We start from the raw sequence: 22600 nt of genomic DNA on the forward strand, positions 1-22600 counted from the left end.
AGGCGGTGCTGACGATTCCGCCGGTGCAAGCTTAGCTCTCACACCATCAGCACTGCTGCAACAAAGCATATCTCCCACCGCGTTGACACTACCCATCAATTGTCACCCTTGCCACCCTTGCTACCGGCCTGTACGGATGCAGAGGGGCCCCGCCCTTTTTCCGGCTTCCTTGAAGCCGACACCCAACTTGTCTTTAATGCGCCTTGCTTATAAAGCATTCAGGTATCATGCAAACATGTCAATTACGCTGTAGGACATGCAGAACAAGGACCCAGATGTAGACGTGCGACGTTGCATTATGTTTGCATCTATCCCTTGTCCTGGCATGCCTCCTTTCATTAGCTCCTTGAAGCTCGCAGGCACGCTTGTGGAGCAGCGGTGACACGCCTCCAAGTGCACTCGCGTTTGGCAGCTGTGCGGCCTTTTCCCATTTAACCCTCCCCCTCCCCGTGTAGTGATAACAGCTCGCCGCGTCATTTTGAAGTCGCTTCAACCCGCTATGACACGTACACATCGCGCGACCAAGTCGCAGCTTTTTGGAGCCTTAGCCCAATTAGTGAGCAAATGGGATTAGGAAAGGAGAAGGGTCCACGAATTGGAGCTTAAATCGGAGGGTTCGCGTCAGTTTGGGGAGTTTGAGTTTCATGAGCCAGGTTCGAAAGTTTGGAGGGATTGGCGAGCAAGGGTTGGCCCAAGCCTTGGGAGAGGCACAGGAGACCCCTGGGGCCAGCTAGCTGAGGCAGAAACTGGGGAAAAACGCTTCGGGCACTTCGGGTCGTGGCGGAACACCAGAAAACAGAAATTGAGTCCCCGACTCGGTCGGCTTCGGAAGCCGACCCGCTTGCAGGAATAGGACCATCCGCCTACCCTCTGGGCTGCTTGACGGCCGGAGCCGGCAGTCAGTGATGACAGGAATGGAACGATCCCGAAACCAGAAATACTCTTTTGCCCGATGTCTGCCTGAGACTAGAGAATCAGGCTTCAACGACCAAGCCGTTTACCGTTTCCCGGTGTTACTCAGTACCCTTCGCGTCTTGCCAAAACAAGCCTCAAGACAGAATCGTAATGTAAGAAATTGACTACAGCTTACGTTTAGATGCTTGTTCGCGCTGAGCTCAACGTCAGCACCTAGAGAGGAAAGGAGCTCGGCGCTCGGCGGACATGTTGCAACAGTTAGAGGCACAGGGCTGGAGCATCAGAGCTGATGTATGTCCTGCGCGTGCTGTCATTGTCTTCCTGTAAGTACACCGGAAGTTAGGTTATGACTGCTGCTCTTCTCCTCAAAATTGCGACAGGCATATCAAGAGCTGGTAGACGAAGCTGATGGAAATGCTTCATTTGTGTTACAAGACGTAATAAACCAGGACCTAAAGAAAATAGGCAAAGCGGCGCTGCCTGACGACGTAAATCGCACGTCAACGACTCTTAAAGGCCCATTGGTGCTCCAGATCAGCTCAGTTACCGATGTCTCCCGACCGGCTTCTCGAGAATGTGCGGCTGGAAGTGGCGCCGATAGGCTGCTTTGCGTGCGGCTCACGGACGGGAAGCTTTCCTGCAAGGCGCTCGAGTATCAGCGAGTTGACCAGCTCAGCGAGAACCTACCGCCGGGCACCAAAGTGCTGCTCAGCAACGCAACCGTCAAAAACGGCGTCGTGCTCTTGAACCCCAAGAGCATCAAGGTACTGAGCGGGCACAGCGTCGGGGGCCTGTACTGCCATTACGTACGGCTGGCTGACCCACCCTACAGCCATGTTATCTTCAGCCACAGCTCTCTAAGATGGTCTTCTTGCTCCAAACAGTCGTGTACTTGTTTTGGGCGCTCGCAGTTTGGTGCCTTGGGCTACCGCCATTAATCCTTTGCATTTTGCAACTGTAATATTGTATCCCTCTCTCCCCACATGCCCACATCACATCTAGCAGCTTCCCCTCTTCCATTTGCTGCATTCGATGTCCTTGCCCGCCCTCCCCCTCCTCCTCCTCCCCGCTCTCAGGTATTGGGAGGCCGAGTGGACCACCTAGCTGAGGCCTGGGAGACCCAGCGGCGGTACGGCGGAGTGGAGCGACCCAAGGCTTCCGGACCGGGCGACGACGGGGAGATGGCGCCGCCTTTCCGACACTTCGTCCCAGGTGAGGGAGAGGGCGATAGAAGAGGGGTAGGGCGGGAGGAAAACATACACCCACACTCCCACATTCATCCACACGCACGCACAGACACCCGCAGACGCAGACGCCTGTCCGAGCCAGATCTTACCTTTCTATGCTGGAATCCCCAGCCTTCAACCCTCATCTTCATCCGCACTCCCGGTCCCCGCCCCAACCCAACCCCCACACTCCCCGCAGGCCGAGATGACAAGGCAGCAAAGCTCAGCGGTAGATCCGCCGCAGCCGCCCCCAAGCCGCCGCAGCCCACTGCTGCCTTCTCCCCACCGTCCCAGGGGACCGCAGGCAAGGGCCTGGAGGCGGCGGTGGCGGCGGCAGGGTCGGCGGGAGCCAGCCCAGTGGATAAGGATAAGGGCCAGGAGGGTGGTGGGGGTCGTGCCCCTGTGTCTGTTGCCCCCGTGGGGCCCCTATTCTCGGGAGGTGCCCCAGCCAGTGAAGCGGCCAGACGTAAGCTTCAGGATCAACTGGAGGCGAGGGAGGCCCAGTCAGGTGAGGCTGTGTTGTGTGCTGGGCAGAGACGGCGTGCCTGCCATAGCGCATGTGCGTGTTTATGTGTGCGTTTCTTTGTGCGTAGTTTCTTGCGCATGCCTGTGTTTGCTCCTATGTGCATATACTACGTCTCTACGTATTCATGTCTGTATGTCTGCCTATCTTTTCGGCTGTCCAGCCAACGCTCTGTTTGGTTGCGTTTGTGTCTGTCTATCTGTTGGTCTGTCTATCTCTTTCTGTATGTGTTCCTATTATGGTGGTTAATCCGTCCTGATTGAGTGGGCCACAGGTCGTTTCGGACGCTTCGGCGGCCGGGGTGGCGGCCGCGGCGGCGGCTTCCGCCGGGGCCGTCGTCGTGGTGGCGACGACGACGACGACGGCGGCGGTTCGATGACGTTGGAGGAGTGGGAGGCGATGAAGGCGGCCAAGGCGGCTTCAGCTGGGGCAGGTGGGTTGCCGCGCTCGTCCGTCTGTTTATCTATCTATCTTTTGTCCCCATCCGTCCGCCTATCCATCCCTCGTGTCCGTGCGGACGTCCCCTAGAATCTTCCCGCCATAATTAAATCATATCACATCACATGGTCGCTTGCTTGGGGGTTTTCTTCCTTCCTTCCCTCCCTGCTCCCCTCCCCCCAGGTCCCAGGGCAGTTAGCCAGATGGAGGCGGACGAGGCCCTGGCTAGGCAACTGCAGGTACGGGGAGCCAAGTGTGTATCCGTGAATTTCATATGTTTATTATGTCTTGCTCGGTCGTGGTGGTATTCTCATGTGGTGGTGATGGTGGTGGCGAATGGGCCATTAGGGCTGCGTGCTTGCGGATTCCCTTATTTATGCGAATATGCAGTTAATGCGAATATATCCCAATGTGAAAATGAACGCTGCACGCAGGCGGAGCTGGATTTGGAGGAGTCACACCGGATGGTGCCCACGGCGGCGGCAGAGTCGAGACCTGGACAGGGAAGGGCCGGCAGCTACGGCGGCAGGGACTATGGTGATGATGGCGGCAGCAGCGGCTGTGGACGTGGCCGTAGTGCCGGCGGCCGTGGTGGTGGGAGAGGAACCCTGGTACAAGGGACGCAGGACAGGGACCGGGAACAAGGTCGCTATGATAGTGGTGCCGCCGGCTGGAGAGCTGGGGGAGCTGCACGGGACCATGGAGGTGCGGGTGGCGGCCAGAGTGCAGCGACTCCGGCGGCGATGGCGGCGGCTCCTGCAGCCATCGGCGGATGGTTTGCTGAATCCAGGGGTGAGGGAGAGGCGGCGGGGCAACGCCAGATGGAAGGTCCTTCCATCTTTGGACGCCGAGGAGGAGCTGATGCTGGCGGCGGGGGCAGGGTTAGGGAGAGTGGTAGGGTTAGGGGTGGTGGCGGGAGATTTGACGGGTCGCGGAGTGGGGGTACCAAGGGTGCTGGGCAGGGTGATCGTGGCGGCGGTCGCAATGGAGATGGTGGAGATATTTCTGAAGAAAGACCAGGGCGAGGACAGGAGTCCGGAACGGGGCGCGGTGGGCGAGGGGACCGAGGCGGCAGAGGAGGCGCTGTAACGGATGCCGCCGTCGCGGCAGTGGCGGCCGCGACGGCAGCTGCTAGCAAGGGCCCAGCTGTTGCTGCTGCCGCTATTGTCTCCGTCGCCTCCTCGTCGCATGCTAGTGCAGGACCAGGAAGGGTTCGGGGACCTCAATTCGAGCGAGACAGTGCAGGACGCGGGAGGGCGAATGGTGGCGGAGGGGCTGGTGGTGGGGAGGCGACCATTGGGGCGCCAGGTGCACGTGAGAGCAGGGGTCAAAGTGGTAGCGGTAACAGCGGTGCGGCGAGTTTGCAGCCCGGCGGCAGCAGCGTGGCGGCGTCGGAGCCGCCGCCGCCGCCGCCGCCTGCTGCCGAGCCCTCGGCGCGGACGCGGGCGCGGGCGATGGCAGCAGGTCCAAGTGCGGGTGCAGCGGCGGCGGCGGCAGCCGCCCTGGCGGCGGTAATACGAGGCGCTGCCGCCACAGCGTCGCCGACAGCGGCAACGGCGGCGGTGACGATGGCGCTGCGGCCGCAAACTGAACCGGCGGGCCGCGGGCAGCCGCCAGCTCTGTCTCTTCCTGCACCACCGCCGCCTGCACAGCTAGCAGCGCATGGGCAACTGCAGCCGCGGCCGGTTTCAGCCGCGTCATACGGCAGGGATCCGACAGCAAGCACGTTTGAGGACGACAACGGCGACGGTAGCGATTACTATGGTGAAGGCGGGGACGGTTTCGGAGGCGACGGTGGCAGGGGAGTTCGTGGGCGGGCGAGGCGAGGCGGGCGGGGTTGGCGGGGTGGAAGGCATTCCTGAGGTGTAAGCAGGTACTGGACGAGGCGGGTCGGTGCGGGATGAGGGCGCTGATGCTCTTTTGGGGCCCGTTGTGCACGTCCGAGTGAAGACATCTGCTTGGCCGCCACCACCACCACCACCACTTCCGATGTGCATGTAATAGCTCTCGTTCCCCACTTCGTCTCTCCCAGTAGTACCACCGCAACTGTTTTTTGTCGCGATCCGTTGCTGCACTGGGACTCTATCTCTGCTTTTTCCTCTGGCTCACGGCCCCTTGGAGGCCGCCTTAGGTTCGTTAACTTTGTAAGCTCGTTTAGACCGGGCGGGTACCTGGCGGGTAACTCCATGATATGTTGCAGTGGATCCTCGGAAGGAAAAAGGAGATAATGGTGCGTGCACCAATAACTGTACCGGTCAGCAAATCCCGAATGTGAGTGCACCTCACCCGCTACACTACACTATGCTACTGCGGTACGGCAAGGCTCCCGCGGAGCTTACTGCTACGGCTCTAAAATACTGCAGCGACTGTTTTCAAACCTTCTACTGCCCACCACGCCGCTATGCCGCTATGCTACTACGCCAGTGCACGGTTGAAGGCCATGAACAGTCCCACGAAGATGGCGCCCAGGAGCAACGCAACCACGGGCGAGGCGTAGCCCTGCGGGCGCAAGAGACATGCCCGTGCCAAAAATGACGGCCGAAATGGGGGTGCACAACGACAGGCCTAACAATAACGCCTCAAGCCGCAATGGATCCATTCCTCCAAGCCTCCGCGCAGATCCCCAAACCCGACGTGAGCACCGGCCGTTGCCCTGTCTCTTCTGGTATTTAGGCAGGAGTCCTTTCCCTTAATTGGTAAATACTCGCTACCTTTGAAACCTGATGTATGAGGCGGTTAGCCTTTCCAAAGCGGTACCTTAAGTCCGGTCTGAGTCCCCAGGCGGTTCTATCTATCCTCCTAGGCCCCACGAACCTGCAGCATCTTGATGACCTCGCTGTAGCCGATGCGCCGGTCCTCCAGTCGGGCCAATACCTGCCGAGTCGCCATCAAGGCAATGGGAGAGTGAAAAGGGGGTGACAAGCTGAACCTGGAGCAGTGCCATATGCAAACGGGGAAGTGTGAGGCAATTGGCAATTGGGATGGTAGCAACGGCAGCAGCGGCGGCGTGTGGCACAAGCCACCGCACATCGTAGATCCGTACCTGGGGCGCGGAAAGGAAGGTCTTGGGCATCACAGCTGACAGTAAACCGCCCACCGTCTCGGCTAGCCACCGGAAGCCCTGCGAATCGCCGCGGCAAGGACAGCGGGAGTTTTAAGAAAAAACGACAACGTCTGAATAGAAAGAAGATAAAGGACTAAAGGCCTAAGTCCGCGGGCGGTTGGTGGTGCTGTTGTAACCACAAGGTTCGCAATCGAAAGCCCGACACGGGCGGCAATTGGTGGTAGAGGTGCGGGCAGGAGGATGGCAGGCTAGGTCAGCGATGGTGGGAGCAACAAGGGACGGCGCAACGGCTTGCAAGTGCCGAGCCGGCGCGGATGCTGTAGGAGGGAGAATGGGAGGGTGAGATGTGCGCGGGATGTACCAAAAAGAAGTGTCAAACTAAGGCAAGACTATGATTCCTGGTCGCGCATCCAAGTCCAGCCCATGCTATCGAATCCCACAGATTCACACAATCCACAAGCGCCGTAAGCCCCAAGCCCAGCACACGTACGGCACCTGTGTCACGAAGGCGCTCCAGGCAAACCACCAGGAAGCAAATTTGAGTCGCCGTGCTCGCTCCGAGTCCCGAGTCAACTGGGGCGGGGAGGGGAGGGGCGGAGGACGCGGAACCCGCGGCAAGGAACACATGTAAAACGGCACACACACACACACACGCTGCCGTACATCGGTTCTCTCTCTCCCCCTCTCCCTCTCTCTCCCCCTCTCTCTCTCCCTCCCTCTCTCCCTCTCTCTCTCCTTCTCTCTCTCCTTCTCTCTCTCCCTTTGCCTACACTTGCCGAAAAGTGGGCGCATACACCTCATTTCATCTTCGTCCGCCCCCCCAACCCCTTCCCCTTACCTCCATGAACTCCAACATCTGCATGGCCATCACCGCATCTCCCCGCACATTGGAGTACACCTCAGGGACCTTGTCCAGATCGTCCTGGCGGGCAGGCGGGAGGCAGGCGGGAGGTAAGGTCAGGATGAATGTACTCGGGAGAAGGCGAGCGGATCATGTGACGGAGGAGCCAATTTAACTACCCGTTTTCTTACATAAAAAGTCGCAAGGAAGAAGGGAGAGAAGAAAGATAATCCACGAACGAGTGAAGCTGATGCCAAGGATAGACTGATACGCCAGATGTCTGTAAGAAGTGACTAACCAGTCGCGACTTATGAAGGAGTCTTCGCGGTGATGTCGCCATGAAGATAGCGGGAAACTACCTACCTAGCCGCCAAGAGTTAAACTAAATAAATAATTAATTAAACAAATAAATAAATGAGGGAGGGAGAGGCAAAGGGAGGAGAGGAGGAATCATATGCAAGAAGCAAAGCGTGGTGAGGGGGGCGGGAGCCGGGAGGGGGGAAGGGGGGAAGCTAGGTAGGTGGGGAGCGGTATTTACTGCAACAGCAGTTGGCTCCAGGAGTCGGTGGACCGGGTCACGCAGTCCCCAAACACGACCACGCACACACAGGAGGTCCTAAACAGGAAAACCCTCGAAAGACGACCTACACATGCGCACCTAAACATATACGTCCATGGTTTCCGCCCTTTTTACAGACGGCCCCCGAACTTGTGCGGAACCTGCAACTTATAACTTGCATACACACATACATTCACACACACACACACGTGCACGCGACACACGCAACCGCATGACAACACATCACACACATAATGTTGTCCTTATCGCACCTGCGCGCCGCGCAGCACCAGCGCCAGCGTCCGCACGCTTTCCACAGCCGCACTGGGTCCCTGGCCCAGACCCATGGGTCCGCTGGCGCCCGTCACCGCATGTGCCGCATCCCCCAGCAGCACCGTCCGGGGTCCGTAGAACTGGCTGCACTGCAAGATGGCAGCATGGCGGGGCTCCCCGAGGGCGGGTGAGGACACCTGTAACAGCAGCAGCAGCAGCAGCAGTTCCGGAGGAATGGGGGGGAGAGGAGGAGGAGGAGGAGGAGCAGAAAGATGGGGACGAGGTGGACGGATAAGCACGAGGAGCGTAGGGGACGATGGAAGTGCGAATAGAGGTGGGAAAAAAGATGGAGCAGAAGCGAAAAGTACTGTGGAGATGGAGCAGGCGGATGCGGGGAGTGAGGAGGGGAATGCTCGGGAGAGAGAGAGAGAGAGAGAGAGAGAGAGAGAGAGAGAGGGAAAGCGCTAAGGCATTGGGGTGTAAAGTTGTCAGGAAGACATACGGGGAGCGCGAGTAACCCAGGCCGCAGGCTGCTAAACAACGAACACCTACGGCGACCCACCTGCTGCCCAACAGCCGCCGCCCACTCCTCCGGAAAGCTATCCGGGTAGGCCGCCTGAAGCTCCGCGGCTGCCGCCGCCGCGTCATCCCATCTCCGGAGCCCCGAAACCAAACCCCCGACGCTGCCATCTATGTCTATATACAGCCGTACCGACGGCTTCCCGGGCGCTGACCAGTCGTACACGTACTCCTACGCACGGGGAGGGAGGCGGCGTGAAACTCTGTTTGCTCACCACGGGGGTCAAGACCCGGGGGAAGGAGGGGTTTGGAATTTGTCATCGGGACGTTGGACGGGGGGGAAAGGAGTATAAATCAAGCGAGAGGAGTGCGCCATGCTTGGGGTTTAAAACAAAAAGATGAAGCTGTAGTTCTTTTGATTTTCCATAGCTGGGACGAATACGGGAAAGCGAATAAATGCCACAGGACGACTCAAGGGGTTTGTGCGGAGGGAAAGTCGAGAGCCACGACATGGAGACAGCGGTGCCCCACGTCTTCCATGAAACGAGGCCAAGTAACGGCTCCAGTTTCTTTCCAGTAACGGTCCAATGAGTTGTTGAGGGGTGTCACCTGTGGCCGGTGCGTGTAAAACCCCGTCAGGGGCTCCCTGGAGGGTCGGGGCAGGCGGCTGACCGCCCTGTAACCCGCAGTCTCCTCCACGGGCCGGATCACACCGAAGTCCTTGACCTTCGCCTGAAGCAGGCAGGCAGGGCACGGCAGGGCACGGCGCGGGAGGAGAAGGGGGGGATCACATCTTGGTGATGCAGAAAGAAAGGAGTCAGCTCCCGAAATCCCCAAGCACCAAAGCGGCAACGTGGTGGCGGTGGGTGGGTTGAGAGGGAATGGGCTGGGGAATGCATCAACATCATCATCATCATTATCATCATCATTGTGAGTAACCTTTCAAGGCGATGACGTGAAAGCTGCAGATATACGGCACATGAGCTCCACCGAGGCGGAGCCTGGGCGGCGCCAGGGTACCCCAGGTGGCCCAAGTACGGGTCGCAGGGAAACTGGGAAATTGGAATGAACGGAAAAACGGTGAGAAAAGAGTTGGGTATGCTAAGCTTTTCCCACGTCCTGATAACAACCCACGTCCTAAACAAGCCATATGCATCAGACGGTGTACAATTTGAAGGAAGAAATTATATTTTACTTGTGTGGAGCTTTTGGATTTCCTCGAGCCGAGGGGTAGAGCAACAACTGCGCACACTCGAACAATATGCCCGTTGCAACATTCACATGGAAACAGACACATGCCGGAAAGGCAAAATGCATCCTGTCCTAGGTCAAGTAGGCACATCCTGAATTGAAGGTCCCCTTTTTGGATTACCTCCGACCCACAAACCCGTCCAAACTCGACAGAAATCGACATACTGACTATCTCCGCGTCTCCGCCTACCTTGAGAATCCGGCGCACAGTGCTTTCTAGCCCGTCCGCGCCCACAAGCAGATCGTACGGCACATCGATCTCCGCGCTCGCGTTCACGTCAGCCGCGTCAGCGGGTTCCGATGTACTTGGTCGTGCACCCGCAACTCGGTTTTTAAGCTCCGCGCGAGTTAGCTCTGACGGGGAGGTAAGGCCGCGGGGGCCCGGCGGGGGAGGGGAGGGCACCCGGAGAGGGTTCGCGGGGCGACAGAAGGTATGTGATGTGTTAGTGCGCGCTGCAAAGGCAAGGCAGTGCGGTTGTGCAGCCCTTACCACCTTTGGTAGGGACTGGAAGGGCAGCACACACACAGACTTACGCATAAAAACTCACACACACACACACTCTCTCTCTCTCTCTCACACTCTCTCTCACACATACACACACACACTCTCTCTCTCACACACACACACACACACCGGACGTGCTACTTACCGGTGTTGAAGTGGAAGCGGACTGTGTTGGGGTAGCGCTGCTCTGCGGCTCTGATGACGTCAGCAGCTAGGCCTGGGGCAAAGAATGGACGGGCGGTTTGGGCGGGATGGGATGCATGGTGGACTTGAGGCTTTGGTCTGAAAACCCACCCTACTCGAGACATGCAGCGTGCCCGTGCCCGTGCCCGTGCCCGCAGAACATGAGGAAGGCAGGCAACAACACGTGGACATCAAAAACAACTCAATCCTGGCGTTCTCCCGCTGAGAAATCCCTTTCCATGTCTCCCACGCCTCCTCCATACAAAAAGGACGTGTGCCCTTCCCCTCTGCACCCCAGATAGCCACCTCGCCCTCATACGACATTGCCGCAACCCAGAGCTCCAGCGCCGCCATGCAACCCGGCCTGCAGATCAATCAACCCGGATGATCTGTCCCATCTATCCGATCTAAGGCCCGGCCACGTGTCACAAGCACCCAATGCCCCAGAAGCTTCCCACTCTGTAACAATACAAATACAAATAAAAATGCAAGCACCCGCCCAACCCGCCCCCCGACCCGTCACTCACCCGATCTGTCAGTCACAAAGGTCCGTCGGAAGGCACTGCTCGAGTCCAGGGGCCGCAGCCTCCTCCCCACCATATCCCACACGCCACGCAGCGGGGTGGCAGTGGGCCCGACGCGCCGTTGACCATCCAGACCCAGCTCCTCAAATGCAATGGCGCCACTGGAGATGCGGGACGAGCATGCGCATGAGGAGCAGCGGGATGAGCAGGAGAAGGGTTGCCGAGCCGGGGAGGGGATGAGGAATTGGGGACAACGTACGAGGGTTTTTGAAGGGTATTCAAATGTTTCTACCCCGTGGATAAATAAGTTCATTATAGCCCATGTTTGTGTTTTTGGATATGTTCTTTAGTAATTGGTATCTCCGTCTCTAGTATCAGGAGAGGCAGATTTACCCACTACGGCGTCGAGAATTCTTTCCAAAGAATATAAAGAATTTGTAACGGAATATTCTAAGCTTGATGGATATGAGGGCTGGATATCAGCTTAAAGTGTACAAAGCAGCTGTATGTCTTGTTCCTCTAAATTTTGAGTTAGAATCTAAAATCGTCCCTTATTATGCCAACAATTTTCAGCAGCTATTATTTTAATAACTTCAAATGCAGTTATTTCCATAAAAATTCGTTCCGAGCAATACTAATTTTGATTTTATGCGAAATATATTTCTTAATTATGCTTTATGGCTACCGAAAATGCTCTTTAATGATCCTGACGGCTATGAAAGTGATCCTGTTGATGTACAGTTGGCAAAAATTTATGAGTATTAATTAGAACTCAACATATACAGGGTCCGCGTGAACCCACCCCCTACGCCATTCCGTCAAACGGCAAGACAACCCACGGAGGCTTATTTCTTTTTTTCTTTCCCTCCTATTTAGTATCTTGCCTGTTTCGATTTTTCCCTCAGCACGACGGCGTTTCTTCTTGAACGGGGGGAATTACTTCTACCGTTTATAGAGAGCATCGCCTGAAGTACGGCAGCTTGTATTAATACGTCGTTGTGTTAACCCATAACCGTGGGCTTAGCCAGTTCTTTGCTGGAAATGTTGCCATTGCCGTTGATGCTGCGGATCCGAAACCCCAAACCTACCGGCTGGTGAGCACAAGCGGCACGCTGGCGGCATCGCCGGGGGACGGTCTTGCCCCCTTGTCGTACACTTCAACTTTGTAGCCGCGCATGGCCAGGTAGTGCGCCGCAAGGGCCCCTGTGGGGCCCGCGCCAACTACCACGGCGGTTAAGGTAGTTGGATCCCACCTGTCATACGATGGTGGGGATCCCAGGAGTGACGACGCCGCCAGGTTGCGGGTTTGGCGAGTCGAAGGTTGTGAGATGGCGGGTATGCTTTCGAGATTGTCATGCACGCTCGCAAAGGTTAAGGTGCAGCAGAAGATGGAGAGAGTGCGAACGAGCTTAATCGTCGTTAGGAAATTTGGGTCACGCGTGAAATACTCTGGATTAAGAACAGCAAAGCCGCGACTGCATGCAGCAACAAGGTATGTGAGTTACGGTTTTCCGCCGCAACGCACTGATGGCAGACCCTCCGACCATCGCATCCGTCCCATATCCAAAGAAAAAAGGCGAGAATGTAAACGACTTATATTTTTCTAACGCCAGAGAGCCTGGCACCTTGCTTACCGTCGACCCTCCTCCTCTTCTACCTCCGGCGCGTCCATCACCGGGTCAGCGAAAGTCTCCACGATGATGCGTCGTCGAAGTTTGGTATACGGTAATCTAGCTGCATGTCTAAAAATCTCATCGGCTGATGCGCCATGCCAAGCACCACCGACGGGCTTTCCGCGTACCACGAGCGGCAAGCCCAAGCTGGAAGAGCGACTGGAAACTGGCCCCGTACCAATTCTTTCATTTCCACGCGCAGAGCAACGATGACCTGGTATTTGGAATTGTGTTTGAAACGACATAGCCAATAGGACAGAAATACACGCTCACTTTGGTTGAGGCCAAGACAACTCTGCAGTGGAAGCTGTAATTAGCAAATCGTTTCATTACCTCACACTTTTACTGTCCAGCCCTCAAGCAAATTTACGAAGTCAACCTAGCTGCTCCGTACAAACGTACAGTAACGGCCCTGTATTGCAGAGGATAGGCTGTTGGAGAAAGCACGTACATCCGAGCAAGCTAAGATATGGGCAGCAGAAACAGCACACCTAACAGCAAGCGCTCTTTCCGTTGGAATACTATGGCAGTGGACAGTTGTCGAAGGACCCTGCATAATTGCAAGCTCTTTTAGGAAATAATTGAAGCTGCACTGTGCAAATGCATTAAAGCCTCCAAAGGTTATATAGAGAGTAGGGCTACAGTTGTCGTTTGACTCGCCTGTAAGGCTGCAAAAGGACAGCGACAATGATTTCCTCTGTTGCGACAGCGACAGCAGTTGAGCAGCTTGCGCAGGAGCGGCGACGGCGGCAACAGCAGCTCTTAGATGAAGACAAGGAGGCACTGCGAGAGCCCTCCAGTCCCTCATCCAAAACCAGTGCACTGTGCGAAGAGGAAGCTATACGCGAGCTTACGCCGGAGACGTTAGACGCGCAAACGCAGCCTTCAGTGTGCAAGCCGGATGCAGTCGGTACTCTACGTGACAGCAACGAAGCCCGCCTTCAGGAAGCCGGCCACACCCCCGTGACTTCTGCAGCAGGGCAAAGGAAAAATCAACTTCTGGCGTCCCCTGGAGACGCTGCTAAGCCGCCTCCGCTGGAGGGTCTAAAGGGCTCGCTCGCAGAGCCTGCGTCACCTTTGCATCCCGTCGCCCAGCTAGTCGATATCGTCTTGCAGCTCACGAAGGAGCGCTACGGTGCTAGCCTACGGGTTCAGCGCAAAGTGGTCGATGAAGTTGTGCAGGGCGTGGCGGAGGCAGCCGATGAGAGCGAGCGCGGAGAAAGCATGACCCTGTCTCATGCCGGCACGGCGCGGCTAAGCGTCCTGGAACCCATCACCGCAATGGACGCCACGCCGCGCGCCATCGGTAGCCCCAAATTCGCGGAAGAAGTTGAGAACGTGTACAAGTTTGACCTGATGGGTAAGTGTCATGCGGCGTTGGCCGATGCGCCCAAGCAATCATGTGGCACATGGGGTGTGGTGTTGTGAACGGGGATGTTGGCAATGGGATTAGGGATGGTGGATCGGAATACGGATTTCCTTGCGGTATGTTGCAGTTGGTGTTCAGGCCTGCTGTACAGCAATCAGGCATCGCATGCTGTGCTTAGGTTAGGAAACGTGGCCATTTTTGTTGTATGCGGTCATATGGCCGCGACAGGAAAGAGAAGTGGGAAAGTTTTTTTCTTGAAACTCGATAAATCACCGACAGCAAACAAACAAATTACGGAGGCCTCGCCGACTCCGAGTCCCAGACAATGAAGCCTAGGAGCCCGTTCCCGGCAGGATGGTGGACACCAGCGGACAGTGCACACCAGGCGCGAACCGTACCACCCCACCCAATTCAACTACGAGCTTTTTAACTGCAACAACTTAAGCATACGCTGTTGGAGCTGGGATTACCGCGGCTGCTGGCACCAGACTTGCCCTCCAGTGGATCCTCGTTAAGGAATTTAGATTGTACTCATTCCAATTACCAGACGCTAAGCGCCCGGTATTGCACAAGTGCCAAAATCACTATGCTACGCCTGCTGTGCATGTGAGATGCTCGCCCCTTATTTTTGTAAGGACCCACCTGCGAAGGAGGGCTGAAAGCCTAAATTTACGTGTCGAGCTCCGAAGCAGGGCAAATAGTAATGGTGAATGTGCGAGGCTAGGGTTGGACAGGGAGGAAAGGTTGTAAGGAGGCCGTGCAGGGTTGAACACGGTCAGTTGGTTGCTGTGGAGAACCACAGGTTCACCACAGTGCGTGGGCATGGCATGCCGGTGCGCTGTGCCGTCAGCTGGGCAACGGGTGATGTCGCAACGTGCAGCAGAGGCGACTGTGCCCTGCCAGGTCCCGCCTGCTTCCCCAGGCAGCCATCACAAGGGCACACCTGGGAATTGCGTGGCTGTGTTACATATGAAATACCAGCTAGACAGAGCAGCGTGTATTACTGGGTAACGAACACTGAACATTCCAGACACAAATACACAATGGCTTTGCAATGAGATCAGTGCCGACACAGCAGCTTGTCCCCATCTCTCACCACTATCGATCGATGCACCATAGGTGCACACTGCATGCAAAACAGTGAAGCAGCACGCCACTGTGATGCTTCTTGGAAGACGAAAACTCTGCAAGCCCATATGAGAATACGGCCATGTGTGCATGTGATTTGTTGTCTTATGTTTTGGCTGCGACAGTGACTGCAACAGTGCACGGGGCTTCATGTTTCGGTCGCGGTGTGCGCCACCACTGCAACACTGCTGACCACCTGCGCCGCTCCTGGAGGTGCTCCGGGCCTCCACACCATCTGCGTGCTCTCTGGCTTGACTACGTGGCTGTTGGGTGGACCGGAGTTATTCCCGACAGAAAGCTGCATAGCGCTCTCTTTCCTCTTACATAGGGAGAGGTCCTTTCAAATCCTTGGCGCTAGGACTCCAAAGCACTGACCTCAAGCTAGGGCTACCATAGCAGGGACGATAATACCCCCGGTCCACGCCCCAACCCCAACCCACCTCAGAGGATAACCCCAAGTGGAAGAGCTTCCTGACATCCAGCACGGTGGACAAGGCGCGTGTGTGGCAATCCAAGCGTCAGATGACATCGAGCCCATTAAGCAGGCTGATTTGCAGCGCCAGGTGGGGGAGAGGAGTGGGGTGTAGGGCAACACGGAAATTCCCACGTCTGTATTGGGGCCGGGCTAAACATATGTGGGCTGCTGCGTGGTGTGCGTGGGAGGGGAAAGATGTAGGCGAATGCGTGCTCGATGAAAGCAGGCCCAGAAGACGGGCCAAGAACGGATTTGTCAGGACTTGATTTTTCAGGATTGCGGATTGGCACGCATGTCTTTGCACACACCTTGAAAAAGCGCAACCACAGGGAGTGGATCTACATGACATTGTCGTACCCGGACTACTCGGACCTGGCCTACTGGTTCGGCGTCTTCATGATCTGCATCATCCTGCTCAATACCATCACCTTTTGCATCGAGTCCGTGCCGTACTACGCCAACACATCCGTGTACAGCGCCCTTACGTAGGTGATCTGGTGTTGTTGATGGTGTTGGTGCTTTAATTGGCTTGGCTTGCATGGGTTTGAAGGGGGATTTACGTATACGGACCCATCATGCCAAAAACGTCAAAGCTCGGACTCCACGATACCGCATCCAGGTAGCTGATCCTGTACCCAACATAAACGTGGTGTTGGGCGATCAGGCGTAATGGAATTGAAACCAATACCCTTTCCCGCATTCGACAAGTCGACCACGCACACACTCGCTACGGTGTGTCCTGGCGTCCGTAACTTCGTTGTGGTGGTGGTCGTTGTTGTACCTTTCCCATACCCTCGCGTATACAGCACAACATTGATGCGTTGCATCGCCGAATGGCCCCACTCCCCTGTCCTTTCATGTCCCCCGGTCTATCCGCGTCCCAACAATCCCATATCCTTGCTGCCGGCAGGATTGTGGACTACATCTGTATGGGCATCTTCACCGTAGAGTACCTGCTGCGGCTGCTGTGCTGCCCCAACTTGGGCCGTTTCGTGCGGTCCTTCTCCAACTTTATCGACCTTGTCGCCATCCTGCCCTTCTATGCGGAGCTCTGCGCCAAGGGAACGTCAAACGGTGAGCATATGGAGGGTTTTGAGGATAAGACAGACGAGTCCAGACGTTACCGGTAGGAAGGTTTTTAGTACTGGTACCATTGACTCGGATGAGACCCGGAACGGCCGGGGAGAGGGAGTACTCGCTCCGCGCGGGCTGTGATTATGGTTTGGGTTGGTACCTGTGTGAGCGCGAGGCGTGGGCAACGGATAGGGAACGAGGGAATGGGTTTGGAGCGTGGTGCCGAAGACCCGGCAGGTAAAGGTTGTGTGAGCTCTGACCCGGTTTCTTAGGCTTGGTGGTGGATTGGAAGGGTTATGGCCACGGCAGGGACCCAAACCCCCTTTCATCCGCCCCTGCTGTGGCTCCTGGTCACTCTCCACCTCCCTCTTCCCTGCCTTCCCTCCTCTCCGCCCGGCCGCTTGCCGCACGCGCCGTAAAAACCCGCCACCTTGCGCAAGAATCAGAGGCGTTCCAGACTCGAGTAGTAAGGCTGCTGCGAGTCTTCCGCGTACTGCGCATTGTCAAGACCATGCCCAAGTAAGTCGCACTAGGGGTAGCGGGATTTGGGGCTGGGGGCGCCTCGAGGAAACGGGCTACTTGACACGGTAGGCAAAAGTTATGGTAATGGCGAATTCGTGGATAGGTAGGGTGGGGTTTTGATAGGTTCGCTCAGGGTGAAAACAACTCAGCAGAACTATGAAAGTAAAACAGGCTGTCAGTCTATCCCAATGAGCCCTGGCTTTCCCACAGCAAGGTGTGTCTGCGATGCGGTCTGGGACGAATGGACGGGTTGACGGCTCGCTTTGAGTGGGTGGGGGTTGGTCACGTACTTGCAAACCTTGCGGAATGTCGCGGGGTAGGTTGAGATGGAGTAGTGATGTTTTCGTGCTCCATGGCCCAGTCCCGTCCCGGCCTCCCGACCCTATCCTGTCCTGCCTTGCGCCGAGCTGCCCTGACCCAACTTGTGCTTCGATGACCCAGACATGCCTCACCCCCTTGGCATGATGTCGGCGGGGCACAGCCGCCCCTTGGCTTTTGCATATGAATCACTCTGACATGATCCTACCGCGCAGGCTTCGTCACCTGACGCTGGTTTCTGACACCCTTCGCGACAGCGTGGAGGTCCTCATTATGCTGGCCTGCCTCTTGCTGGTGCTGCTGGTGGTGTTTGGCACCATCATATTCTTCGTGGAGCCTGGAACCTTTGATAGCATACCGCAGGTAGGTGGGGGATCTTTGTCGTCCTCTCAATCCTCACTCTTTTTTTCCTGCTATCTCTTTCGCTACCTAAGCCTACCTGACGGCCATCGTTGTTGATTGTGATGGACGTAATATAACACAACACATTGCATCACAGCACAGTGCTTTGAGCAGACGTAACTGGCGTCGATCTTGGCAGTGCCGTGTGACTGTTTTAATATCTACCTTTTCCGTACCTGCCTGATCGAAAATCTGTCTGTCAGTTGGTATTCTGTCTGTGGTTTTCCGACCTGTGACATGACGCCATCCCGCTGCTATAATTTCCGCCCGGCCTTGATACGCGCGGCCATGTTCCCAATGCAACTTGCCGGCCCTGTCTCGACCGGCAGGCGATGTACTACGCGCAGACGACGCTGACCACGACGGGCTACGGCGATTTGTACCCGGTCACACCGTGGGGCAGGTGGGAGGGACCTCAGGCGCGTCAGCAGGCGGCAGAGGGAGGGATGATCCTGAACCTTGTGAAAGCATAAGTAGTGCACCAGCGCTGAGGACGATATGCCCCAGTGCTTTTGCACCCGTTGGGCCTTGTCAAGCTGGCATTTTCGTTTTGTTAAGCTCCAACTTCTCGTTGTGATCGGAAGTGGCGGAAGCGTGCGGATACCTGCTTTTGCTGGTGTCTTCATTTTACCACGCCCAAGCTTTACTGACCGCGCGGGCTGCTTTGCGCTGGAACGTTTTTTGTGAAGTACACGGAAAACTTAAGACCTAGAGCCACCGCTGTAGTTGCCCATGCCTCCGGCGGCGGCATCGGTGGCAGCATCAGGGCCACCACGCCACCCACAAAAATCATCAATCGCTTATTACCAAGGTGCAATCATCAAAATGACTGGACGAACGAAGGACCGCACAGATGATCGGCTTCATGCCAACTGCTAAGCCCCTGTTGCCCCGCAACTTCAAAAACCACCTCTGCAGGTTCTTGGCGGGCGCGGCAATGCTGCTGTGCATGGTGGTTATCTCTCTGCCCATTGCGGTCATTGGCGGCAACTTTAGTGAGAAGTGGTCGGACTACAAGCAGTTCAAGGGCGCCATTGACCGCAGCTCCAGGGTTTACCCTACTGCCAGGTCGCTTCAGGGCGAGCTGGAGAGGTGCGTGGAGGGAAAGCGCTGATTTGAAAGAACGGAGGCGAGTCGGCATTTAACAATACTCCTTGATCTTTGCCGGGACAAGATGCCGGAGTGAATGAGTTTACGGTCTTAGGTCTCGATGAATTCTGGCTATTTAACTTCTCTCTGCTATTTTAAATTTTGCACTAAAGAGGATGCATCATGCATTTTGGACTTGACTCCCTTTTCTTCTTGTAAATGTAGATTTTTTCATTTAAATTGCAAAGCCTGAATTCCTTATCCTGCTCCACAGGTACGAGAAGGCCCTTGATGACGTCATGAAGCGCCTACAGGAGTGCGAGGTGGCGTCAGAGAAGCGGCTGCAGACGGTGCGAGAGGATATCGGCGTCGCGCGCATGGCGCTACTGCGGGGCGGGGCCGCAGGCACCGGCGCGGCGGGCTCGCCTCCCTCCGCGGAGGACGCTGCTGGCCGACTGTTCCAGGCGGCCAAGGCCGTGATACGCCGCGGGCGCAACGGCGGCAGCACCACCACTATTGCTCTTTCCGGCAGCTACTCTTCCATTCCGCCCATGCCCACGCCGCTGTCGCCGGGCGCTAGCGCTGCCGTGCTTGTCGATTTGGGAAACGACGCCGCCTGCAGTGGGTCCCCTCCGTGGCTAAAGCGCCAAGACGAGCAGGCTAGGGCGGCGGCACCACTGACTGCGGGCTGCACCTCCCAGCATCAGCAGCCGGAAGGCGAGGGGGGCATCAAGGCACTGGCAGCAGCGGGAAAACCTGGATGCGGAGAAGCTGCAGCGGCAGAAGCAGCTGCAACATTGGGGCGTGATGGCGTCGGATTCAAGGCAATGGTGTCCCGGGTCATGAGGGACCGCAAGGGGCGGACAAAAGCTGAAGCTCATTCCTCAGTTTCAGAGCCGGGAATGGAGCCTGGCGGCAGCGGCAGGGCCGGCTCCGTTGCCGGTACGGCGGGACCCGCGTCGGCTGGTGGCTGTGCGCCACACCCACCCTTGTCGAGCATTGAACGTGGCGACCATGCGATGGTGGCGGCGGCAGCGGAGGCGTCCAGCGGGTCGACAACAGCCAGGATGGCAACGGGTCCGGCCGTGAATGCATCTGGTGGCAACAGCTCACGGAAATCCCCGGTGGGGTTGGCGGCGGTGACACCGTCTTCGCCGGAGCACTCCGCCGGTTTCGTCGAGCCCTTGTTGGGGCCTACAACAGAAGACATCTGCCTCCCTTCTCCCCCGCAGCCTCCTGTACCGCCGCCGCCGGCGCCTCCACCGCCACCCATTGTCGTCACTCCGCAACATTCTGTTGCCACGACCGCCTCCCTCTCCGCTTCCGTCAACGCGCCCACGACCGCCAGCGCCAGGCTCGGGGGCCTGGCCCGTCATGTCACCAGCTCCGTCACGAACTTCTTGGGCAGGAAGAATAATGGCGCCCTAGTATCAACCGCCTCGGTGGTGAACGTCGAGCAGCAGGAAGTTGTGGCAGGCGCAGCGGCGGTGCAGCTGCCCATGGACCCTGCGGCTCTGGAGACCGCCGCGGCCAGATTGGAGCACGCGGAGGCGGGGTGCCGGCGCGCTCGGGATCTGCGGATTCGGCATGAGGCCCTCGCGGCGCAAGCCGCAATCCTGCGGACGGACGGCATGCCAGATAAGCTGGAGACGGCAAGTTGGGAGGGCGAGAGGGAAAGAAATGTGCATTGTGGAAGCGATTAAAAAAGCAAAAGCTCACTTTAGGTCTGATCATCTGGTGGCGGGCAAAAAAAAGAGCTATGAAATTGACGGGTAGCGTTACGAGCGGGCGAAGCGTCTGACCTCGGGTGAGGAGGCCGGTGCCATGCTTTGGCACTGCCTTCGGGATGGGGGCATTTTTGCAAGGAGCTATTATCATGCACCCTCCCACATCGTCTACTGGGACGGAAAAGATTTTTCAGCAACGTTTCGGCAAACCTTGGAAGGTCTTCCTTACCTTCCTGTCTTCTTGTGCAGCGTGGCTGGATGAAAACGTTCTTCCGGGATCTCTAGTTCTGGACACCACGTGTATTGAATGGACCTTTCGGGCTTCTGGACGTTTCGAGATCCTGCAGGATGCGAAAAGGTTCCATAATACGGACTAGGCCTTGCTCGGACGCCATTTTTTTGTTATCGTTGGCACTGGAGCTAGCCGCAGCTCCTTGCCTATTCCTCTCATGCGGGCCCCCATCCTCCGGTGGGCTGACTTTACACTCTCGCCTCAGTGTTCCTGTCTCTCCGGACCGGACCCTCCAGACATTTTCACTTGTTCCCACACCCGTCCTCATCCCCACGATGGACCCCTGCCCTATCCTCTTGCCGACATACAGTTGGACGAGCAATACCGGCTCCTGCGCTGCTGGCAGGATGAGTTGGGCCCTATGGCTGAGCGTATGTGGTGCTTGCGTGACGCGCTGGATGAGCTGGCGTGGGCGCTCCAGGAGGGGCTGCAGGAGGAGGACAAGATCAAGTACCAGCCTGCAAGCCGGGAGGAGCGCGCCTCCGCAGATGCTGCACTGGGCGTGGTGCGGTACAAGATGGCTGGCCCTGAAGCCGCCAAAGCGGCGGCTGCGGGGTCAAGAGGCGGCAGCGCCAGTGTGCGCGCGGGCGCAGGGCCACCAACCGCCGTCATTGCGGCCGACGGCAGCAGTGCTGCGCAGGTTAATAGGGATATGTCGCCGTTGAAATGAAAAGTGGGGTCCTTGAATGAGTATTACTAACAGCTGATGGGCGTTCATGGCTGGGTGTATGCCACAGCGCTCTTGTTTACAGCACACGTGCTGTCACCTTTGGAACCACCCCGCGTTGGCGGGGGGCTGCCTGGGCATAGTTGAGGTAGCTGGAGAGCAGCGGCCAGGTGCAGTACTACAGCGCGGGCCTTAGGTCGTGTGGTGCTGGCAACCTGGAATCTGAGCCGGAGCTTTGTCCTGGCTTGTCAGAAATAATGCCTGGCGGAGATGTTGTCTTAGGGGAGAAGGGGTTCCGGTTGGAAGGTCTTTCGGATGAAGTTGCGATAAACGTTTACAATTAATGTGTCAGCACTCGCACCTCGTAAAGGTGTGCCCCGACCGCGCGAAGGACGAGTGATATCGTTGGGACTCACTTCCATAAAGCGTGCGCAAGCATGCGCGCGTGCAAGTATGTACATATGTATGCAGATATTCATCTGCGTCCGGACGCGTGTGTGTGAGAGTGCTGGCTCGTCCAGCGTTAGCGATACTCACCTCGCGTAATGCGGCGATATGTGCGGATGCTCGCATGGGAAGAGCGGCGGCAGGCAGCCATCGTACAAGCACACTTGCATGCATTGGATCATACATTTGGTGCATCTCGGGATACTGGCTGCCGCACTGACTGAAGCCATGGAAATACTGCTTTGGTGCTTCTGCGCCTGCACATAATTGCTGCTTTTATGGATGCCGTGTGGATATATGTATGTACATATGCACGCGTATGTATGTACATATGCACGCGTGTGCATTTTGAATGTACGTATGGATGTACGCGTGCGTGTAGGACTTCGTCCACATCTGACTGGGATTGGGACTGGGACTTAAACTACCTAACCTACACGGTATTTTCACCATTTTCCGTGTGGAAGGCGACACTCGTTCACCGCTGGAGGACGCGGGGCAGCACGGCGCTAGTGTTTGTCCCCCACTGCGAGGCCCACGAGGGTTAGACCGATTATGCAGGTTGCACCGAACTTGACCGCGAACGTTTCCAGGAT

The 22600-nt window shown here is 57.0% G+C and overlaps 3 protein-coding genes across 3 annotated transcripts in view; 2 read left to right on the forward strand and 1 right to left on the reverse strand.

The window, feature by feature from the left end:
• Positions 1-4964, forward strand: part of VOLCADRAFT_89400 (uncharacterized protein) — a gene marked incomplete at both ends in the record, with an annotated part of 12641 nt that extends 7677 nt beyond the window's left edge. The window contains 10 exons of the mRNA XM_002948931.1: positions 456-556; positions 1296-1679; positions 1992-2127; positions 2341-2649; positions 2939-3097; positions 3286-3341; positions 3589-3807; positions 3865-4152; positions 4303-4452; positions 4755-4964. Of these exons, the coding sequence (XP_002948977.1) occupies positions 456-556; positions 1296-1679; positions 1992-2127; positions 2341-2649; positions 2939-3097; positions 3286-3341; positions 3589-3807; positions 3865-4152; positions 4303-4452; positions 4755-4964 (2012 nt within the window). The remainder of the gene's footprint in view (positions 1-455; positions 557-1295; positions 1680-1991; positions 2128-2340; positions 2650-2938; positions 3098-3285; positions 3342-3588; positions 3808-3864; positions 4153-4302; positions 4453-4754) is intronic.
• Positions 4965-5517: 553 nt separating this feature from the next.
• VOLCADRAFT_117025 (uncharacterized protein) lies at positions 5518-12493 on the reverse strand (the record flags this gene model as incomplete). The annotated part of the gene is made up of 13 exons (XM_002949033.1): positions 5518-5601; positions 5917-5976; positions 6146-6223; positions 6662-6739; positions 7005-7088; positions 7839-8036; positions 8402-8590; positions 8968-9090; positions 9800-9963; positions 10260-10331; positions 10825-10982; positions 11910-12074; positions 12456-12493. The coding sequence occupies 13 exons, from the start codon at positions 12491-12493 to the stop codon at positions 5518-5520; spliced, it is 1491 nt and encodes a 496-aa protein (XP_002949079.1).
• VOLCADRAFT_89402 (uncharacterized protein) lies at positions 12349-21560 on the forward strand (the record flags this gene model as incomplete). Its single annotated transcript, XM_002948932.1, has 11 exons — positions 12349-12499; positions 13471-13854; positions 15437-15554; positions 15796-15951; positions 16377-16540; positions 16981-17059; positions 17596-17743; positions 18112-18185; positions 18701-18874; positions 19146-20553; positions 21201-21560. 11 exons carry the CDS (start codon positions 12349-12351, stop codon positions 21558-21560), a joined length of 3216 nt encoding a protein of 1071 aa, XP_002948978.1.
• Positions 21561-22600: the final 1040 nt, after the last annotated feature.

This window comes from Volvox carteri, assembly GCF_000143455.1.
Source record: "Volvox carteri f. nagariensis unplaced genomic scaffold VOLCAscaffold_12, whole genome shotgun sequence".
In the NCBI taxonomy this organism is placed as follows: Eukaryota; Viridiplantae; Chlorophyta; class Chlorophyceae; order Chlamydomonadales; family Volvocaceae; genus Volvox; species Volvox carteri.